General features: G+C 38.9%; 1 protein-coding gene across 3 annotated transcripts in view; it reads right to left on the bottom strand.

The window, feature by feature from the left end:
• KIF16B (kinesin family member 16B) overlaps positions 1-22,955 on the bottom strand; it is a 285,774-nt gene that overhangs the window by 53,495 nt on the left and 209,324 nt on the right. For 2 of the 3 annotated variants that reach the window (XM_038396918.2, XM_038396916.2), the window contains 2 exons: positions 19,206-19,289; positions 1,212-1,430 (listed from right to left, as the gene is read on the bottom strand). In XM_038396918.2, coding sequence (XP_038252846.1) covers positions 1,272-1,430; positions 19,206-19,289 — 243 coding nt within the window. In that variant the 3' untranslated portion in view covers positions 1,212-1,271. Of the gene's footprint in view, positions 1-1,211; positions 1,431-19,205; positions 19,290-22,955 lie in introns of those variants that run through there. The other variant, XM_043512060.1, reaches the window with a different exon arrangement.

Below are 22,955 nucleotides of genomic sequence, written 5' to 3'. Positions count from 1 at the left end.
ACTGCATTACAGTACTTGTATGAGATGAACTGAAAAATACTATTTATTGTGTTTTTACAGTGCAAATATTTAATAAAAAATTAAGTGAACACGGTACACTTTGTATTGTGTTGTAATTGAAATCAATATATTTGAAAATGTAGAAAACATCCACAAATATTTCAATAAATGGTATTCTATTGTTAACAGTGTGATTGTGATACATTTTTAATCACTTGACAGCTCTACTTTTTACACAATCTATTATATATAATCTGTACATGTCCTCATTCCAGTTAATATTGTAGGTTTTTTGTTCCATAGTACTACAAAATGGATACTATACTGTATATACATGTGCAATTCTAAACAAGTCCTGAGTAATTTTAAAGTATTAGTAAAACCTCGTAAATTCTAATTTGTGCAACTAAAATTCAGATAAGTGTTACTCTACTGTGAAGAAATCATCTATTCCAAAATATATAGCATTTTACCTTAGTTCTGTGCATTGCAGAGAGCTCTGTAAAGTGCACAATATACAGTTACATTCCGGGTCATTAGACAATGAGAAAAGATGCTGACCTCATTCTTGAATAACTATTGTTTCCTTTCTTTTAATTAATGGCAAGTGATTCATTCTGCATCTGCATAATCAAGCGTGGAAGACTTTTACAGAGTTTGAATTAAAATCCTCTGCAGTACATATTTTGTAAATGTTCAAGTCACAGGTCCTTTGATTCTTATAAGGAAAACTGTACAATCAAATAGTTAAACTGTGCTTCTTGGGATAAATAAATACCAATGGAGCATGAGTATCATCTCAAATGCCACACTATGTTAAGGGGAAATGAAAAACAGGAAATAATCTTAAGAAACAGCTTGGTGGAAACTGAACATTAGAAAAACTCCCCTTATGACTACATAGCCACAGTAAACAGGAGATAGTCTTGCAGTACTATAATGAATTGTCTGAGCAAATGTAAAGGAACCACTTTCACTAATGAGTGGATCCCAATACAGCATGAGAATTAGATTTTTTTGTAAATCATACCAGAGCAACTAGTGCTAACAAATTTTTGTATATTCCAAGCCAAGAAAATGCAGGCACTAAATACAACAACCGCTATAGGATGAAAGTCAGCATTGTTGCATATCTGTTTTTAACTGGCAAAATTTCAGATGGAAATTTTCAGGCATGGAGATTGAGTCTTTGTTTGCATTTTTCTGACACCACAGAATGGAAGGCACATCTTTGGATTCTGCTCCACTGGCAAAGAGTCCCGGGCACACAGTTAGCCGGTCCCGTGGCTGCTGTAGTCAAACACTCCTTTCTTGAAGAATGGTGAGAACTCACAGATGGTGTGTTTTGATAGGGTTGGTCCCACTTTATCAATGTGTAACGGAGATGATGGAGACTTGAGCATCATGCAGAAAAAGTTCCTGAGGTATTTCTGGGAAAAGAAATCCACTATGTCACAGTGTTTTCATGATCATTTTGGTTACAGTCATTTTCAAGAGTTAAATGCAAGGCAACATAAAAAAAGTGAAACAAATCTCTGTGAACTTGGAAAAGTTCATTTTAATAACTAACCATACTTAAATACCAACCTATAAAACTCTCTCTGAAATGTTTGTGTTGTGGTCAGGCAATACAACCAAAATGTTTATTATATTCTTCTCCTGCCAGGATTGTTACTATTTTGCTCTATCTCCAGCTTACTCTCTGCTAATCATGGTTTACCAATCATGGCTTACCAAAACTAGCAAATATTTCAGCAGGTCAAAAAACTCAAAGCTACTTTATAGGAATTTCACTAAATATGGATGAAAAAGAACTTTTCAGCACCCAAGTACCACGATCATTAAATTGAAAGGGAATTGTTTTGATCATGGTCATCTGTATAAATTATACATGTGTTCCTTACTGTCCAGCTATACTGAAAGGACAGGAGACGCGTGATATGGTTTTAATAAGGCCGCAACACTATTATTAAATGTCTGGGACTATCTGGCAGATAAAAGTGTACAGTGCAGATAGCCCCATGTTCATTCAATAACTATCCTGGGGGCTTCTACCATCCCAACACTCTTTTCCATCTAGGTCTCCCAGCCAACCCATTGCTGGGACCTTATCCACCCCTCCTCATAGGAGGGTTAAGGTGGGCTATATGAAAGGGCAGTTGGCTCGCTGCTAGATCGTTCATATGAGCCCCTGACTCTCCCCTCTCCCCACCTGTAAAGCACTGTTCCCCCTTCCTTTGGCCAACTCGACAATAGCCCCCTTCCGCCCCTCCATGTAAAGGTGTGGTGCAGTAATTATCTCTGAACTGGGTCCTTCCAGTGAAATCCACCCTAAAACTGTCTAAAAGAAATACAAAATGCAAGAAGCGTTCCAGTTCCAAAAAGTAATATTTACCAATCATTCTACCAATTGTATCCATTTAAATCGTGTGAGATTGTGGCAGTAACAACATAAAGATCACTTTTGCAAAACCGATGGGGTTTTCTTTAAGTAAGGTTTTGCGGGAACACGAACATTTAATGCGATTTAACAAACAGCGCTGGACATGTTCAAATGAAATGTTGTAGATAAAACACAAGCTGAGGCAGACACAGAGACCTGTACTAAAGAGTAACCAAAAATATCACCTCCCTGATTCCATGCAAATAGCTGCAAGGAAAATCTTATCTAAAGTAAAAGGAAAAAGTCTTTTGCTCTGCTACAGACTGGATTAAAAAGATAACTGACTTGTCATGTCTTTATACACTAATCATGCATTCAGGGGGAAGAAATCCATTTAGTACAATATCCTATGATGAATGTGATGTTCAGTTACCTGAATGCAGCATACAGCCCTAATCCATCCATTCTGGGAAGCAATCACCCTAATTAAAGTCCACATTACCTGCTCTCTTTTCAAGAAGAACTTTTCCATAATATAACAAACTATTTATCCATTTGCTGTTAAGAGTCTTGGAAACAAACTATATTAATGTCACGGAATGCAGGATAACAAAAAAACTAGCTGGCACGTAGGCTATTCTCTTGGCAGGACTGGCGGATTTTCTTTTTTATTCAAATCTCCCACAGGTTGTATTAATGTTCACAAAAGAAATATTTCATTACGAAAATGCCTTCAAGATGAATTCCAACAGACTAGGAGATAATTTAAAGCAGGCAACAGATGTTGTGACAACATTTGTCATAATTAGTTCACGAAGTAGGGTCCCTTAAAAAAAAATCCCAACCCAATAAAGCCTGAAGGATGAATAGGGAAGTAAATCAAATGTAAAAATATAACACCCTGCTCGAGTTTTAGTTACTGCAGTAATTCCAGTTTACTGGATCTGAAGGTTCACAGAAGGTACCCATTTTTTAGTCACAGTCATTAGAAAGGAAATTGTATTCACCTGGGTCTGTGTGGCCAGGTGATTTACTGCCATGCCTTTCCTGTAAAGCCACTATTCTTGCTGTAGGCTGGGCAATTCTAATGGTAGTAGTACAAAGAAGCTCTGTGCTAGGCGAGTATATGTATGTGAAATGAAAATGGTAACAGCAGCAACTACTGTTTCACATAATTTCCCCAGATCTGCACAGAAATCATAGTTGGAACACTACAGCTGGCTGGAAAGTGGAGAACAAATTGTGAAAATGTTACCCCCTCTCCCCATTTTTTTTCCCTGAAATTTCATTTTGAAGCAAGATTTCAACGCCATATACTGCACTCTAGTAACACCATATACTGTACGTCAGTATGTGCTACCTTGTTTAATAGCCTCTGGATCAGGGCTTGTATGCAGCACTGATGCTGAAGCGCAGCATGGGGCTGTTGTGCCCTTCACCCCATAGCGGTTGGTCCAGATGTGCTGGTTGGAAGGTAAAGATTCCATAATACAGTGAAACATGTCCTGATGTCCTAGCCCACATGTGAACTAAGGCTGCACACATTGTTGTCATGACTTCCTATCCAGTCACTACACTAACAGTGCCCGACTCAAAGCCTTGCTATCGCCCAAATGTGGAATGTACTACAGTATATCAACATCTATTTCTAGTCTTGCAGTGTTCACTTTTAAAGTTAACAATTGAACTCACTATTACAAATATTCCAAGGGACATGTTCTTATGACTTATTTTATTTTTCATTCTGGTAAATGCTTTCAGAACATTGTACAATAAGGATGACAATATTCACTTGTTCTGGATTATTTAGTCTAGCAATCAGTGTTCAAAATGTACTTCTGAGTTCATGTTACTACTAATGTTTACATTGTTAAATTGCTGGCTTACAGAACACCCACTGTAATTGTAAATATCAGTGTTTTCCAATGATGGCGTAGAATCTTGGCATCATTAGATGGACAGCTCTTATACTTAAACACTTTAACATACATGTATTATAAGTCATTTGGTCCAAGCATACACTAAGAAATATGAAAGATTACTTTGTAAAGGAATTTTATTTCCACTATGTAAGAAAATGTTTAAAGCAGGAATCCATTCCGTTTTATTCTTAGGTTCAAAGCATGCTAGAACTGTGTCACCAAGATTTGAAAGGTGATGATTCTGCCCTTTTGGTTTGTCCTACGTTTTCATGTCCTTTAGCCTGACTAACTTGAGATGTATATTCTGTGAACTACACAAACTTAAACCTCAAAGCTTTAACCTTGCATGACAAGTATTCCTGTGGGAGAAAAACTTAGAAAGCTTTACAAGCCTCAAAGTTGCTTCTTTTGTTGAATGGGCCAAGCTGCTTTCCCTCCATTTTCATTTGGTGAATGGTGAAATTATTACCATTTAAAATTTTAAAAAACTATTATTTTAATAGGGTTCATTCTGTAACTGTAGGCCAGTGTTCATCTGATGTGCAATGTCATTCTAATGATTTCTGCACTATTTCACTAAGTGGGGACCTCATAATTTTATATATTTTAACATGAACCCATAACTTTATTTAACAGTATTAAAATTGAAAAGTTTTCTGGAATGTAAAAGGATTCTTATCTTCCATTCAGTTGTGGCATATTAAGAGGGAACACAACTCAGTTACATTGTTCTCATATGTTACAAAGAGTGACAGCTTTGGAGACCAATCACAAAGTTTAATAGGAATTAGATTTTTTTTTTAAATTAAACTTTGCATTGTTTTAAAACTCATCAGCTGTAGTACTTATAGAAGGTGAAAGAAACTTCCAGCATCACGGGTTTGGACTATAGGGTCCTTCCCAAACTTGCTCACTATTTTTGCAGCAGGTTTCTTGTAACATTGGTAATTCTTTTGAGCTTTGGGCTTCACAACTCCCACAATAATGAAATATTTTGCTCTTGTATTTAAAGGAGTTCACAGAGTTTTACAAACCTTAATGAGTTAAGCCTTACAGAGCATGGTGAGGTAAGAAATAATCCTCACTTTATAGTTGAAGAAATTGAGGTACAGATATTACTAGATTTGCCCATGGTCTCACAAAGAATCAGTGGCAGACTCAGGAAAAAGAATGCCTAACTTGTTAATCCAACTCCTATCATTGGACCATCTTTCCCTTTATTAAAATGCTAGTCTTGCTCAGACCCAGCCATATAACTACTATATAATCTGTTAACAAAGGAGTACAGTGTTGCAAGTTTTAAGCCAAATCTTGGTTTAAACTATTCATAGAGGAAAAGCACATGGCTATTTTATATAGAAAAGATGAAAATACTATAGAAAGGGGCAGGTTTCAAGCTTACTCACTCTGAATAACACATTACTCTGCAATTAGTACATGTGGTTTCAATGGGAGTACCTCAGCCTAAGATACTCCTAAGCATGAATAAGGGTATTAGAATCTAGTGCAAAATGAGCAGGTAAACTGGAGTATGGTTAGCTATGATGGCTTCCAAGCAGTGACAAAAAGAAACAAAGATCTGCTTAAATGGCAGACTCTAAAAGACACTGATTGTTCAGGCATCCAGTGTCACTGCACAAGTCAGAATGTTAGCCAGCTTGATCTTTCTCAGATCATTAGATCCATCTAATGGGGGAAAAAGGGGAAACACCTTCCAGGTGTTTTCTCTACCATTTAATTTAAAAAAAAGTTAAACATATTAGTTCTTCTCTCTCCCTCCCAGAGGTGTCATGAGGAGTAACTAATGTTTTTCTGCAGTGGTTTTCAGATGTGAAGCACTATATAAAATGTTAGGTATTATTACAAACTATAGGAATCTGTTAAAAAGCAGCCTTTCGGAGATGGCATGCTGACACACACAGACTTGAGGCAGTGACTCATGGAGAGAGGATTTGCGAAGTGCACAATCTGAGGTGATCCTACAAAAGGAATGGTGAGAGCTAAGGGTTTCATGTCTTCTCTCTAGAACTGGGCTTTGCTACATTTAGTCATTTCTGATTGTTTTCTTGGCCTCTCTTCCTTGCAAACAAGCAACAGCCACAGGGAATGAGACTCAGTAAATGGATGAGTGATAGCCCAATAATAAAAAGAAAAGGAGTACTTGTGGCACCTTAGAGACTAACAAATTTATTAGAGCATAAGCTTTCGTGAGCTACAGCTCACTTACGAAAGCTTATGCTCTAATAAATTTGTTAGTCTCTAAGGTGCCACAAGTACTCCTTTTCTTTTTGCGAATACAGATTAACACGGCTGCTACTCTGAAGCCCAATAATAGGCAGCAGGCACAGCTATACATATCATGGAGAGGGAAAAGAATGAAGATGGAACTCATAAGGAAGAATGGAGCTGAGGGGTTGCAAACTGAACTAATTCTGAACCATTGGGACATTATCTAGTTCTGGGGTGGGCAAACTACAGCCTGTGGGCTGGATCTGGCCCACGGGATTGCCAGCCTTGTGTCGCTCCGAGAAGCGGCCAGTACCATGGCCCCTGGGGCACTGGGGGGTAGAGGGCTCCATGCGCTGCCCTTGCCTGCAGGCATCGCCCCCCCTGCAGCCAATGGGAGCTTTGGGGGAGGTATCCGCAGGTGAGGGCAGCGCGTGGTGCCCTCTGCTCCTCCCCCTCCCTTAGGGACACGGCCTCAGCCTGCCTGAGCCCCGCTGCAAGCCACTGCCACCCTAGAGCTGCTCCAGGTAAGTGGCGCCGGGCCGGAGCCTGCACCCTGAACACCTCCTGCACCCCACATCCCAACCCCCTGCCGCACCCCAAACCCCCTGCCCCGAGCCCCCTTATCCCTTGCCTTGAGCCCCCTGCCGCACCCCTCATTAACCCCAACCCCGTCTTGAGCCCCCTGCTGCACCCTGCACCTTTCCTGCACACCGCACCCCCTCCCAAACCCCGTACTCCCTCCTGCACCCCAACCCCCTGCACCAGATGCCTACAGAGACACAGCTGCATCTCTGCAGCTGCACAGATTGAAATTTGTAGCGTAGAGCTGCCTTGGGTATGTTTTCCAGACCTAAAGAAGAGCTCTGTGTAAGCTCGAAAGCTTCTCCCTCTCTCTCTCTCTCTCTCTCACCAACAGAGGCTGGTTCAATACAAGTTTATATCTCACTCACCTTATATCTAAGAGTTAAACAGTCAGACTTGCATTCAAGGTTCTTTTTACAAGACTGCTTTACCCACCCTTGCTAAAAATACATTGACATCAGTTCTTTTCCAAGTTATCTTGGAACATATTGCAAGATATCCTAAAATCAACTCTCGAGAAAAATACATGTGCACACTAGCTTCTCTTATTCAATATCTTGAATATTATATATTTCATGCACTTTATATAGTAATTAGTCACCTCTAGATCCCCACACTACTGTATATACACTGAGGTCACTGTGGGCAGTTTCAATTTTATATGAAGGGGAAAAATATTTAGTGTTTAAAAGCTGTTATTTCTTTGAAAATCTAAGCACAAATGATACATTTCTAAAAATGTTACAGTATCATCTGGTCCTGTATGTTTTGTAGGGAAAGAATCAAGTTCTGGACTTTGCTTATAACAAAAACTATAGAATTAAACAGCACTGTCATTAGTGGACAAAGTTTTGGAAATCTCATTTTAATAAAAGAAGCTGTAAATACCTCGGTACCTATTATAATTCTACACACATCCATCAAGATTAAACCAGAGCCCTTCCCCTGCAATTAGATAATTTGTGTAAGCACAAAGATAAGAGGTTGATCTGGACATGTAGGAGAAAGAAGAATGACACATAAATGGATTTAAAGCAGCACTCCACAACTGCATCAGTTACAATATTAAAGGGAGGGAGACCTGCCTCAAAGTTCCAGGCATTAATTGGGCCTGGTGCTTGGTGAAATGGCCTCATGCTATACAACCAAAAAATATGAAATGGGTTTCTTTAGCCAAACCCTTGCTACTTAATTCATGATTCAGCCTAATGCTGAATCGCATCACCGACTCCTCCCACCCAAGCTATACTGTTTCCTGGTAGTGCGTCTTCAACCTTTTGAAGGTTAACAGAGTTAAGGTTGCTTACACATATTTCCTACCAATGGAATTGTAAAAAATAAATCAAGACAATAGCCATTTAATATCCAGATCACCCTCAATTTGCATGCCTGAGGTTACAATCCTTAACACCCACTCAGACATCTCACCACCACAACAAACTATCTTTCAGTTCCACCTTTCAGCCCTGCATAATGCACATAACCAATTCTTCAGAATCTCACATGTGTAATCTTAACTCTGGCCTCACCAAAATTAAGTTCTCCTGCTCACAGACAGGTTTCAGATATCTACAATGTGCTAATGAAGAAAATCCAAGGTTGCAGTTATAGGGACTCCCCAGGGAGGAGGAGCCAGAGAGTGAAAGAGGGGTGTGTGTGTGTTGTGTGTGTGTGTGTGTGTGTGTGTGTGTGTGTGTGTGTGTGTGTGTGTGTGTGTGTGTGTGTGTGAGAGAACAAACAGAGTGTCACTGCTTCTACTGTAAACTGGTTGTGTTTGCTAGGAAAGCATGAATACAACAGTTATGATGAATAATGCTAATAACTTTTTTTAAACTAGCCTATGTTTGAGTTGTGTGCAGGTACATAGACTTGAACTTCAACATGCTAGAAGCAACCCGTTTGTTAGTGGAATCTGAAGGAAATATTAGACTGCAAGTCTAAATTTAAAAAAAAAAGAGTAACGTAACTCATGTTATTGAAAATATTTGTTATTCTCCAAAAAATTAACTCTGCCCAAGAGCAAGTGTTGTGACTCTGGTGCAGGTCCACAACATTCTGCTTAAGTAACAAAAAGGATTTAATCCCTATGAGAACTACGAATCTGAGCACAACCTGAACTATGGAGGACGCCATTCTCAGCAAGGTAAGTCAGTGCAGCTCCAGTGAAGCTATGGCAATTTATACTAATGAAGGATCTTGTCCAGAGTTGCTATAGATGTCTTCATAATATACACACACAGCACAAAGATCAGGGATAACATTTTCAAAAGTGCCTAAGTGACTTAGGAACTTAAGTCTGATTTTCAGAACTGACCTAGGCACTCAGGAGACTAAGTCCCAACAAAACTCAATTTTAGTCAGAGTGATAAACAACTTGAATTCAATATATTAATATTAAATTTTTGTTAACATACAAAGCATTCTTTCAGAGGGTGGTTAAAATTCAAGGTGAAACTGCTATTCTATCTTTGCAAAACCAAACTTTTCATTATAGCTATTTAGATAATTTTTCTGTTCAAATCTAACAGCATGAGCACATTATGTTGAATTATTATTATCCAGTATCAGTTGAATTAACTTCTAAAGTCAGTCTAGTTCACGAACTGCAATAATATTCTGCTTGATATTACCCTTTAACAAATGAAACTCATTTACAATCTATGGGACTTAATATTTCTTACAATGTCTGCATGTTAAAAGGTTATATTCATTGGCTTTACGTAGTTCCAATAAAAACCATACCCATAGCCTGCCACAGAACAACTGTGATTTACAGTTGCTATATCTGTGTGAATCTGCTTTTGGAAGTAAAAGGCCATATTAAAAAGATCAAAATAGACCTAGCTAGTGAAGGAAATCAATCTTTTCTCCAGAGCACAAGTCAAAACAAATCCTGTTTAAACCTTTTCACAGACTGCAACAAAGGAATTGAATTTACTACGCATCCCTTGGCCAGCAGTGACAGCATGTCATCTGCTAGAGCGGCCTTGGTAAATAGCTACCAAAGTACTTGACATGCATCACCTTCAACTTCCTCTGGTGAAATCAAAAACTGGAGGATGACAAACTTGCCTCAAAAAAGGACAGTAATGAGTTTCACCTTGTGTCCTCGATCGAGAGCTCCCTTTATCGATACACTCAGCTCCAGACTCTGGTGGGTCGTTATTGGAAAGCTGTACAGGTATGGCAACTATTCTACTTGCTTTGCAAGAGGATGTTGAGGAATATGTCTTGAACGGACAGCAAAACAAAACGTAACTATTATCAACACTAATGTGAAATTAAACTAAGCCTGAAATAGGTTAACTCATACGTTTTGTAATCAACATTAATGGTTCCCTCCTTTTTATGATACTTTAAGAAAATTTGTGAAAAGGCTGAAAATTCTAAATTATTGACCCTATTTTTTTTTCCTTTGAAAACACAATGTATTGCACAGAAAAGTTTATATTTTTATTGCAAAAAATCTGGTGCACCTTAATCCCACCTATTTTCTCTGGCTGTGGCACACAACAGTTCACTCTCCTGAATGCTGTAATTCTTTGGTCTAATTCTGATTCTTGGGTGTAGTGAGGAAATGGCTGGATGGTGTTTAATGGCAGTGATATACTGGAGGTCAGACTGGGTGATCTGGTGGTCCTTTCTGGCCTTAAATTTATGACTTGAGGGGGTGCTTGAAGTTAAGCAACTGAAGTCATATTTAGGAACCTAAAAGCTGTTTGAGGGGTACTTATAGCAGTCAAAAGTAACGTTAGACATCCAGGTTTGCAAATTAGATTTGCAAATCCAGTCCTGCAAGTGCCCAATAGTACATTACTTTTGGTCACTGGATTGAAGTGAATCAATCCAATAGGTTATTTCAGTTACCAATCCGTTCAAGTCTAGCAGACCCCTTTTTAGGGCTAACTTGGAGGTCTGAACTGAACTCTTCTAGAAAATAATCCCAGATTTCCATTCACGAACTAATCAACTCTTCTCCCTACCAATATTATTAGAATACAATATCTTGTGTTCTGTTTGAATCTCAATGGAGTTTATTCACACCATATTTCATAAGCTGCATGTAGATTAAGGTAGAGTATGCAAGTGTTGGGTGCATGTAGAAATCTTAGTTTCTTCTTATTTGTATCTATTAAATGTAATCATTAGGAAAAATCATTCACTTTTTGAAGACGGTGCCTGATACAAAGACGACAGTGCCACCCAAAAATGTTGGAATGTTTAATCTCTTCACTGCTGACAGCTGCTACAGCGCCCACTATGAACACTGCCACTTCAAAGGGGATGTACCTGGTGCCTCTGGGCAACACTGGTGGTGCACCGTGAATCATGAACCTGATATGTCATATAGCTTCAAAGTGGCTAACTAAATAGGTTTTATTTCCTGCATGCAACCAGTACTTCATTTATTATTTTTGTTTTTAAAAATATTTTCTTAATGCAAATATAGGTTATAAGAGCCCCATGTAGCTATCTATAGCTAAAGCAATCATCCTAGAAATGCGTTAACATATTTGATATTCACAAAATCAACCCTCTATGCTCTCCTTTTTGGGCTAATGTCAGTTTCTTTCCTGTCGGAGCCTCCATTATAGTACCTCTCTTATTTTAGGGAATTAAAAAAAAACAGTTCTCCAAAACAAGCAACATTTCAAAGTTCAGACTGACTCTGAGACCATGCAACTGGCACCTTCGCTGGTACAATTAAGTGCTGCAAATCTCCAATATTGTTTACTCTTTCAATAGCAAAACGAGCAGGTACATATGCACGTGAATAATGAAAAGAAAAACTTCAATCTTCCTTTGAATGATTTCTAAATTTATTCTTAACACTTTAAAAACTACCTGGGAGAGCTGCTTCTAAGGACAGTCGTTACTTTCATACTATCATAGGCCTACAATCAAATTGGAAGAACCACGCTAATGACAAGAAGAAAAGGAGTACTTGTGGCACCTTAGAGACTAACAAATTTATTAGTTAATGACAAGCTGGCTTTAAAGCTCTTCCTAAAGCTCTGATACTAAGGAAGCTGTTGCAAGCTCATCACTAGAATCTAACAATTGTCTTTTAATAATCACTTTGAACTGACATCTAATCAGTAGCTTTGTCAGCTTTTTATACTTGGGTTCACGGGCATGAAAGTCAACCAGAAAAAGGCAACTTTTATTTACCACACTTGACTTTGATTACCACATTTTTTTTTATACAGTACTCATCTTCTCAAGTTTCCTGTAAATAATGTGAACTAGGTTACCTCAGATAACAAACAGATTGGAGTTGGGATGTTAAACACCTGGCCCATTTAATGCACTTGCATAGTCTCCATTGTATATTCGAATATACAGAAAGTGCAGGATAATGGTGTTAATCTATCTTTGTAAAGTGCTTTGAGATCTACGAACCTAAATCTTGTTACTATATAAAAACTGGAGTGTAGTTCTTCGTGTTTAGGAGAAGAAAAACAGTGGATGTTGCAAATGGGATATATTGGGAAAATGGGTGGGGGGGAGTAATGCTTGGAGTGTAGTGACATTTCCTTAGCCAATCCCTCCTAAAGGGAATACATCTAGCCAACCAACTAAGCAACTACATTCTACTAAAAACACATTTTGCAATCAAAATGAAAACAGACACATTAATTGAAACATCTTTTCCATTTTGGTTTCTTTACGAGTTTAAAAAAAATCCCTAAACTGTCTACATTCCTTGTAGTTTTTATCAAAAATAGGATAGTACTGTATATCCTTATTTACAGAAGTCTAATTCCATGAAAGGAAAAATTCACACCAACTTTTAAGAACAAAATTTATCAACAAAAATTTTGGCTGTTTCAGTTAAAGCAGCTTTAATCAAGCAAAGTTGGCTCTAAAGTGAAATTACAGTCATTAAGCAATTGAACAATTAATTTAAAGTTTTACCCTAAACAGGTCTCTGATGAAACAATTAATGGACGGCAAATAGAACATTTATTGCTAAAGCCCAGAATTTAAATCTACCGTACGTAATTTTGAATATACAATTAGTCTCGCTCAGTTCTCTAAAAGAAAAGAGAATTCTCTGTGCAAACTTACCAGCAGTAATTTAATATAGACACAAGGGACGTGGATATCCTGTGTTATATTAAAAAATCCAATGCCAAAAGCCTCTGAATTATAAATATGTAGACTGGTCAAAGGTTACAAAGACTACTTTTTGGATAATTTAAGTCGCATTTTCCTATCAATGAATACACTGAAAAAGTTTTGAACTTCTGAGGACCGGAACACATTAAGGTACATATAAACTTCAAGTAACTTTAACGATGATCCTGTTTTGTAGTTAACAACCATGACTTTAATTTGAGGCTGTCTGGACCTTTTTCATCCAAACGGTCCCAACATGTGATGAGGACTTATGCAGACCACAACCTTCTGTGTCTCCTTCTCTCAAAACACAGGTTCTCTCACAAATGCCACCCACTCACCCAAGCCAAAAAGAGAAGTCTCGCATGAAGTTTCCAAAGATATTCTGGCCCTGGTTGGGTTGAAAAATGCCACAAAAATCCTCATACTACTTCAGTAATTTTGCTTCCTATTTTGGCTGGAACCAGAAAGAACAGAAGTATATGAAAATTACATTAAACTGCTACTTAACTACCAGGGGTTCCTGAAAAAGAATGCGTTTGCCAAATATTGCTATCATCAAACGTGGGGAAAACTTCCTTGACCCAAGCCAGTTAAAGTAAGCCAGTTAAGGTAAGCCAATTAAAATAAGCGTGTTTAATTAAGATGAGCTATTATCAGCAGGAGAAAAAAAGCTTTTGTATTGATAATCAAGATGGTGAATTTAGACAAGTTGACACACCTGTCAAAGTTTTTTTTTCTCCTGCTGATAATAGCTCATCTTAATTAATTAGTCTCTTACAGTTTGTATGGCCAAATGTGCCTTCCTGGGTTCCAAGGGGTTTGCATTCGGGTGGTGGCAGCATCTATCTATCCAAGGTCAGAGAGAAGCGGTAACCTTGGGAGTTTAATACAAGCCTGGAGTGGCCCGTATTAATTTTTTTGAATCCTTGCGGGCCCCCACCTTCTGCACTTGAAGTGCCAGAGTGGGGAATCAGCCTTGACAATGTTTAACTCATTTTGAAGTTGAACAGTGGAAAATCATACCTGTAAGGTAAGTTCCACTTGGAGAGTCTTCAAACGTTTCAGAATACAGAGCCATGGCCAAAACTTGCAAGCAGTTACAAACTGGTTCTGATGCAAAGTGAGGATGCCACAAGGACATCTCAGCTGCTGATGATTCAAGGAAAAATTCTTGTAAACAAACTGTTGAATTTAGCCTGACATGGGAGTTTGCTTAAGGTACATGATGCCTTAATCCGTAAAAGTTTTTAATTTGATGCTGTCTGGTTAATTCCAAAAAAAGTAAGAAAAACCTAAACTTTGCCTCTGCTTGAAAGAAGCTGTTGCCGCTCACCAGAGATGAGATACTAATTGAATCTGATTAGTCATCAGGGTCTGTCCTGTCCTTCATAGAAGTTGTCTAGGAAATAGTGACAGAAGTCAGAGTGTGTTCAAGATTACAAACGCTACTGGAATGTAACCAGCTGAATATCATTTATGAAGAGTGACCAGATTTTGTCATCCACCAGAGGAAAATACCTATTTCTGGTCTGCATATGACAGGGGTGGGCAAACTTTTTGGCCTGAGGGCTGCATCAGGTTTCTGATATTGTATGGAGGGCCGGTTAGGGGAGACACTGCCTCCCCAAACAGCCAGGCATGGCCCAGCCCCCACCCCTTATCCGACCCCCCTTTGTTTCTCATCCCGACAGCCTCCCTGGGACTCCTGCCCCATCCACCCTCTGCTCTCTGTCCCCGCTCGCCCCTGGCCCCTCCGCCCCATCCAACCCCCCTCTCCTTCCTGACTGCCCCCCCGGGACCCCTGCCCCATCCAACCATCCCTTCTGCTTGACTGCCCCCAGCCCCCGACTGCCCCCGCGACCCCATCCAACCCCCCCTCCTTCCTGATGGCCCCCCAGGACCTCACCACATCCGACCACCCCTTCTCCCTGTCCCCTGACTGCCCCCCACCTCCCCATCCAACCCACTACCCTACTTCCAGACTGCCCCCCTGGAATCCCTGCCCCCATTCAACCATCCTGTTCCCTGCCCTCCGACTGCCCCGACCACCACCCCCAAACTCCCCTGCCCTCTATCCAACCCCCCAGCTCCCTGCCTCCTTACTGTGCTGCCTGGAGCACTGGTGGCTGGCAGAGCGGCTGCACCAGGACAGAGACAGGCAGCCATGCCACGCAGCACAGAGCACTGGATCAGGCCAGGCTCTGCAGCTGCGCTGCCCCGGAAGCTCTCAGCCCCAGCTCCCAGAGCATTGCGCCAGTGGAGCAAGGGGGAACAGCAGCGGAGGGGCCGGGGGCAGCCTCCTGGGCCAGGAGCTCAGGGGCCGGGCACAACAGTCCCGCAGGCCATAGTTGGCATATGACCTTGAAAAATCCAAGTTCAATATTCATGCAGAACATTGTTATGGTGTAACACACAGTTGTGGCTGTATCCAATAAACTCAATATAAAGGCTCTGAAAAGAACGTAACATTTATGTTTTTCAGGGAGACAATTCAATCTCTCTTTTAAAAATCTTGTATTAGAATCATAGGACTGGGAAGGGACCTCGAGAGGTCATCTAGTCCAGTCCCCTACACTCAAGGCAGGACTAAGCATTATCTAGCTTCCCTGACAGGTGTTTGTCCAACCTGCTCTTAAAAATCCCCAATGATGGAGATTCCATACCTCCCTAGGCAATTTATTCCAGTGCTTAACCACTCTGACAGTTAGAAAGCTTTTCCTAATGTCCAACCTAAACAGTCCTTGCTGCAATTTAAGCCCATTGCTCTTGTCTATTCTCAGAGGTTAAGAACAACATTTTTTCTCCCTCCTCCTTGTAACAACCCTTTATGTACTTGAAAACTGTTGTCATGTCCCCTCTCAGTCTTCTCTTTTCCAGACTAAAGAGATCCAATTTTTTCAATTTTCCCTCATAGGTCATGTTTTCTAGACCTTTAATCATTTTGGTTGCTCTACTTTGTACTTTCTCCAATTTGTCCACATCTTTCCTGAAATGTGGCACCCAGAACTGGATACAATAATCCAGTTGAGGCCTAATCAGCACGGAATAGAGCGGAAAAATTACTTCTCATGTCTTGCTTACAACACTCCTGCTAATACATCCCAGAGTGATGTTTGCTTTTTTTGCAACAGGATTACCCTGTTGACTCATATTTAGCTTGTGATCCACTATGACCCCCAGATCTCTTTCCGCAGTACTCCTTTCTAGGCAGTCATTTCCCATTTTGTATGTGTGCAACTGATTGGTCCCTCCTAAGTGGAGTACTTTGCATTTGTCCTTACTGAATTTCATCCTATTTACTTCAGACCATTTCTCCAGATCATTTTGAATTTTAATCCTATCCTCCAAAGCACTTGCAACCCCTCCCAGCTTGGTATCATCAGCAAACTTTATAAGTGTACTCTGTATGCCATTATCTAAATCATTGATGAAGATATTGACAAGAACCTGACCCAGAACTGATTCCTGCAGGACCCCACTCGTTATGCCCTTCCAGCATGACTGTGAACCTCTGATAACTGCTCTCTGGGAATGATTTTCCAACCAGTTATGCACCCACCTTATAGTAGCTCCATCTAGGTTGTATTTCCCTAGTTTGTTTATGAGAAGGTCATATCAACTCTAGATTACTTCTAACAAATGACAGGATAAAGTCATAAATGTTTTGGTGTGTATCATCTCCCAAGGCTCAAGAGGAGATCGTGATTATTATGATATGCAATGTCATCAATATGTTGAAGACTACCAACTCTCGGATTCTTCTTCATTGGATTCAAGCATTGTTATTTCCTTGCTCTCCCTGGCGGCAGCAGATGTATGGAGGTGGATGAAAGCCAGCTGTCTTAGAGTGACTATGGATAAGGAGAAGCTGATGATTGATGGCATGAGCAACTGGAGGCTTATATCTGTTGAGCATCAAGATGCTATAGTCAGTCTTTAGTTTCGTTGCATTTCCTTGCCAGAAATGCCTAGTTTTATGTTCAGCTGACCAAAGTAATGCATCATTTGCCATGGCCATCCATTCATTATTCACCTTCAGGTGCGGCTACTGAAATGTTCTCTATCTGGGATTAATCTTGAAGACCACATGAAAGTTTCAACTAGTGTAAAGTATAGAAGCCAATGCTTTTAGAGAATCGGTAGTTGATAGTACATTACACCAACATGTTCCTCACTGCCAGTTTGCTTCCAGGTCTAATTCAAGCTGCTGAGATTATTAAAAAAGTCTTATTGATCTTGGAGCCAGTTATTGCTAAAACAGCCTCTGTCACTCGTTCTGCCAAGGTAACTGCAGTAAGCGGAGGTACTTCAGGTGTTAGTTCACAGCACAGAAGTCAGAGGAGCCAACAGCAAAGCAAAGCACTGTCAGTAGCAGGGGCAAAGCTTCAGAATATACTGTCATTGGTAATCCAAAATATTGCACTTTTACAGTGTGTTACCACAAATCTTTGATCAGGCTTTTCCTGACAGTGGATATTAGTATCCCGTTAGACATTGGCTTCTTTAGTATCACTAGTTTGGATTCTTTCTTGATGGGGATTACTGAGTAATGTGGGAATATGTACAGTATGTACAGGGAAATAGTGCATTTATTTATGTAAATAGTGTCCAGATATTATGATAGCTGAACTATATGTAACTAATAAACAAGGTTTAAATGGTTTAATTTAACTAATAAATTAAAATGTTAGAGACTATTTGTATGAGTATATCTAAAGTTATAAATACTATATAATCCAGGTCAAAACCCATCATTTTAAACAGCAGTTAGAATATTTAGATGTACATGTATAAACATTGCAATAAAATAAACAAAGGCAAGAGATTAAGTTACTGTGTGGGCCACAAAATATGGAAGCTAATTCCAGCATGGAGAATGGAATATAACCATAGATTTAATAATATGAAAAGCATTTAAAACTAGTCTAGAAGAACCTAAACCAGGAAACAGATTACATTTTTAAATTCGACTGTTGGGTAGTAGCCCTTCAAAAGTCAGTGGAAAGAGATGTTTGTGTTTCACAAAATGCTGTAGTATGTAGAAAAAGATTTACTAAAAATAAGAATCAGAAGGTTCAGAGTAGGATGCAATTTTCTTTTTCTTTTTGTTCTGTTTAAACAGCACTTATTGTCATATAAACTTAAATGTAATGGCTCCAACTCTATACTGACTTGCATCCATCCCTGTGCAATCCCATTAGCTATAACAGGGTTGCAGAGTGGTGTACATTAGTACAAAATCTGGTGTCTTCCCTCTCCCCCCCGTCCCACCCAAATACGCTATACTATAATGATGAATGAGTTATTGATGAAATACATAATCCTCACAGGTGCCCTGTAGAATAACGAGAAGGATTTGGCAGTTGGAACTGTGTACTGTATGCACACCACAGCAAGAGGAAATGAAAAGTATCAGAAACATTGTTATGCTACAATCAAACTTAATTCTAATACTAGCTCAGAGAGGAAACAAAGTAAACTCAAAAGAAGTTAGATTACAAATAAAGCTCAATGAAGCCTAAAGAGTGCTTGCCTCTTCATCCCTAGATATTCTGATAAGGTAATTACGATAAAATATTTCAAATCTTCAACTAATGAATTGAGTTTATAGTAGGCAATCTTCTTTAAAATCTTACGCTGTGTAGAGACCATCTGTCTATACTGAACGCTCACTTCACCTCATCCACCATCTTTTCCTCCTTAAATAAATTATACCTCCTATGAACAAAACTAATATCTTTTTTTTTTTTAAAAAAGACAAGAAGGATTTTTTTTTTGATAAGCATGTTTCATTACTTTGCAATCTACTGCTGCCATCTCCTGTGGTAAATGAAGCAGCAAGTAACTTCACACTTACAAATATTCTATTTAACTTCTGCCATATGGGAATGGTTCCTATTGGTCAGACAGACAGAACTCTGTCTAAATACATTCTCAAAAGTTTGTTAAAAAATTACCATTACCTCTAAGTGACTCCGCCGTTCTGCGATCACTCTTTCATCCTTATTTCCAAACAGCTTCTTTGGAGGGAATTCTAAAGTTGCAAGCTGTAACAGATGTGAGATTATTAATTGGTACTGTAAATGATAAGCTAAACTGAAAAAAATTCTCTTTAAAACACAAAGTGATTAGAGAAAGGAAAATGACAAATATTCACAAGTTACAGTATGTGTCATTAGGTCCAACCCCATTATGCCGTTCTACTAATGTTAATATAATGCAATCTGTACTAAAACAATAGGATTCTGCTGTCACAAGTGAATAATGGCAAAGCAAATATAGGAATTCAAATGTCTCCATCTACCAACATAAAAATCAAAAGTTTGTAAACTGAATCTGCATATTACACTAGCTGCAAAGAAGAGAATATGAACTGCTCAGGAATTTTGTAGATTTTAAAGATCAGAATCATCTGTTAAAATCATTGTAAGCTTATCTCTGATTGTGTTACCATCTATTTCATTTGCTTTTGTTTATGATAGCTGTATTGTTTCCATCATTAAATCTAAGAGCTTTTACTGAAGGCATGCTCTGCAGATAGTTACGCTGGGCTTCAGGTGACCCTAGGTTAGCGGAAGCTTGATACTAAAAGTCACCGCAGGTGAGCATAAAGACAAGTTAACCTATGATCAGGGTATTTTACTGAATGATCAGGTTAACTTTAGAGTGTCCAAACAGAATCCACATGAATGAGGTAAAAACTTATGTATCACACTGAAAATGAAAACTACCAACATCATAATTTTATTTTCAAAAATGACTATATAAAGATGTCTGTTACCTATGCTATAGATGCACTCCATGTAGATGTTCAGAATTATATCTGGTTACGTCACTACTTTTTAATTCTTTAGGAACTGCAGAAGCCAGCTCAGCTAAGAGAGAGTGAATAGGATTCTATTCCCTTCTTGTGCATGAAATGCAATTGTTAATTTCCAGTCAATCAGTTATAACTGTTCAGACTCACAGAATAGGTTACATGCAATAGGTTTACACAAATGTCATGGAAAGTGTAATTTGGCCCATAAAGTCTTATTTCTGGTAATGATGCAAAGGAGGAAAGAAACCACCATTACTCTTAAAGCTGAAGTGTATTCTACAGGGATGGCAGTGAAAGATATCTTTACTGTATCAATGACCATGTCAAATGAGGAAATCATTGAGACACAAACACACAACCGCACATTGGTAGAGTCAGTGTTCAGAGTGGTTTCAGAGTAGCAACCGTGTCAGTCAGTATCCGCAAAAAGACCAGGAGTACTTGTGGCACCTTAGAAACTAAAATTTATTTGAGCATAAGCTTTCGTGAGCTACAGCTCAGCTCAGCTGTAGCTCATGAAAGCTTATGCTCAAATAAATTTGTTAGTCTCTAAGGTGCCACAAGTACTCCTGTTCTTTTTGTTCAGAGTGGGGCACTTCCAAAAGCAATTGCCTCTTTCTGCACAAATTCAAATTGGCTGCCTGAGGATGTCGAGAGAGAACAAAATAAAAGAAATGTTGCCTAGTATACAAGTATATTTTAGGGCTCTAAGGAGTTTATGCTTGAGTACAATACGCAGAAGCACAGTATATTAAATTAAAAATATTATTTTTGCCTTTGAACATAAACACTCAATGTAGAGGAGGTCTTTAGCAATCTCCAGTTTTTCAGCAATAATTCTTCAACTCTATTCTCTTGTTAAACCCTGACCTGGATAATTTAGAGAGATGTTACATTTAGTTCCTGTCTAGACATCTTCAAGTGAGAAATCAGAAGTGCACCAGGAGCAGTGGTGGAGAGTCTCTTTACTACATCAACCTCTTTTTCCTCAAAATCATATTCCTTGGGTTTCCACCACCATTTTCTTTTCATCTACTTGCTTCCAAATGCTTAGAGAATTAGCAGCATGTTGCCTAATATTGTAGAAAAGCAATAATGTCCTTGGTAATAATTCTCATTGTATTAATCACTTTTTTTTTTAGTTAATCTATACAGCGATATTGGTGGACAGCAAAATCTCACCCCTGAAGAAGTTATGCTGTAGTAGGCATCATTGCATTATGTGACCACTAGGTATAATGATCAGACAAATATAAATATATGCTTTTTTTTTTAAAACATTTTGCTGTATTTTTGGGGATTGTTTCTTTCTAAATAAAGTGAGTTTATACAAATATAAAGGTTAGGGTTGTCACTTTCAAGATGTGTCCTGTAGAGTCATAACATATTGTATTGGCTACATGCAGGGGGGTTTTCCCTACTTAAATTCTATTTGAGATTTAATAATCTTGCTGGATATGGGACTGACTGAGGAAAAGCAGCATTATTCCACCAAAGTGTGGGATGGACAGCAATCCTAAAAATAGTTTTGTAATGCATAAGCTTTCAGAATCTATTTTAGGAGAAAAATCTCTGTTGACTTCTTTGGAGCCATTAGGTTCTCTAAGATCATCTTGATCAGGCTAAGGTAGACAAGGGTACCTTAGGAACTCGCACAGTTTAACCGCTGCATAGCTCTGGAATCACTGTGCCATACAAATCTTTGCAACCAGGCAAGCAATGATGAATTCAATATATTGGACATGGGCCTCAGCCAAACAAATCCACTCTGAAATTTGTGGAGATTCACAGTATGAAACACGACTCAGATCAGAATTTCATGGCTGTCCAAAAGCTAGGATCTGAACACCTGGAACTTAGGGAAAAGGGTATGTGTCAGAATCTGGATCCAGATCAAAACACTGAGACTCAGGCCTATTTTTAGTATACAAATGACATATTGTGAGGACCTTGCATCCTAAAAGGCACACTAGATCTAAATTATGCAGCACTGACCATCCTACCCCATTCACCATCCCTCTAATCCAGGTCATTCAGTACAACACCGTTTTATTAATTTATTTTGATATTAAACTCAATTGATTTTATTTTACATTGACCCAGATTTTAAATGTGTTGCAAATACTTGTCACATCTGTGTCAGTATACTGTCAACCAGTAACATATTGTCTGAGCTATCTGGAGGCTTTGGCATCCAGGTAAGTGACAGCTGGAGGTTTTGGCATTTGGGTACGGAACAGCTGGTGCTTTTTTCTCCCCAAGATGATGTGGGAGATGGTTTTGGTTTGTGGTTTCCAAGTGGCAAGCTTTTGGTACTAAGGAGCACATACAACATTTCCTCCGTCCACTTTTGGGGAAAGGGTTAAATTTGGAAGGGATGTTTGTGAATTTTTTCTTCCCCACTACAGCAATCCTTGAAAGCCATTAATTATCCCACTCCACCTCAGTATCTGTCAAAACAGCCAACAATGACCCACAAAAGCATGCATATTAACTTGATGATCCTGCTAAAATGATAGGCAGTGAACGTTGATATTGATTACATTTCAACAGTAACTTCTACAATGAAAAGCATTGGAAGTTACTGTTGAAAGGTAATCAATATTGACATTTACTGCTTATAAGTTTAGCAGAAACCGTGCCAGTCTTTATTACTAACAGCCCACTGAAACAAAAGGGAGACATTCAAACCACTTAGAACTCATGTTTCAGACTGGCTGCAGACTCAGGCAGATATCAAGCCATCAGTTAATATCCAATTCACATTCTGAAGGTCATCTTTGCAATCATGAGGGCTTGAAACCCTTTTTTTAGATTACACAAGTGGAAACAAATTTGTTAACAATTATGAAGAATTATAAACATTCTTTGTAATTATGTGGTAGAGTATATA

The sequence above is a fragment of the Dermochelys coriacea genome, chromosome 3 (genome assembly GCF_009764565.3).
Source record: "Dermochelys coriacea isolate rDerCor1 chromosome 3, rDerCor1.pri.v4, whole genome shotgun sequence".
Classification (NCBI taxonomy): Eukaryota; Metazoa; Chordata; order Testudines; family Dermochelyidae; genus Dermochelys; species Dermochelys coriacea.
Note: the sequence above shows the minus strand (reverse complement) of the source record. Positions and strands in the feature narration are given on the sequence as shown.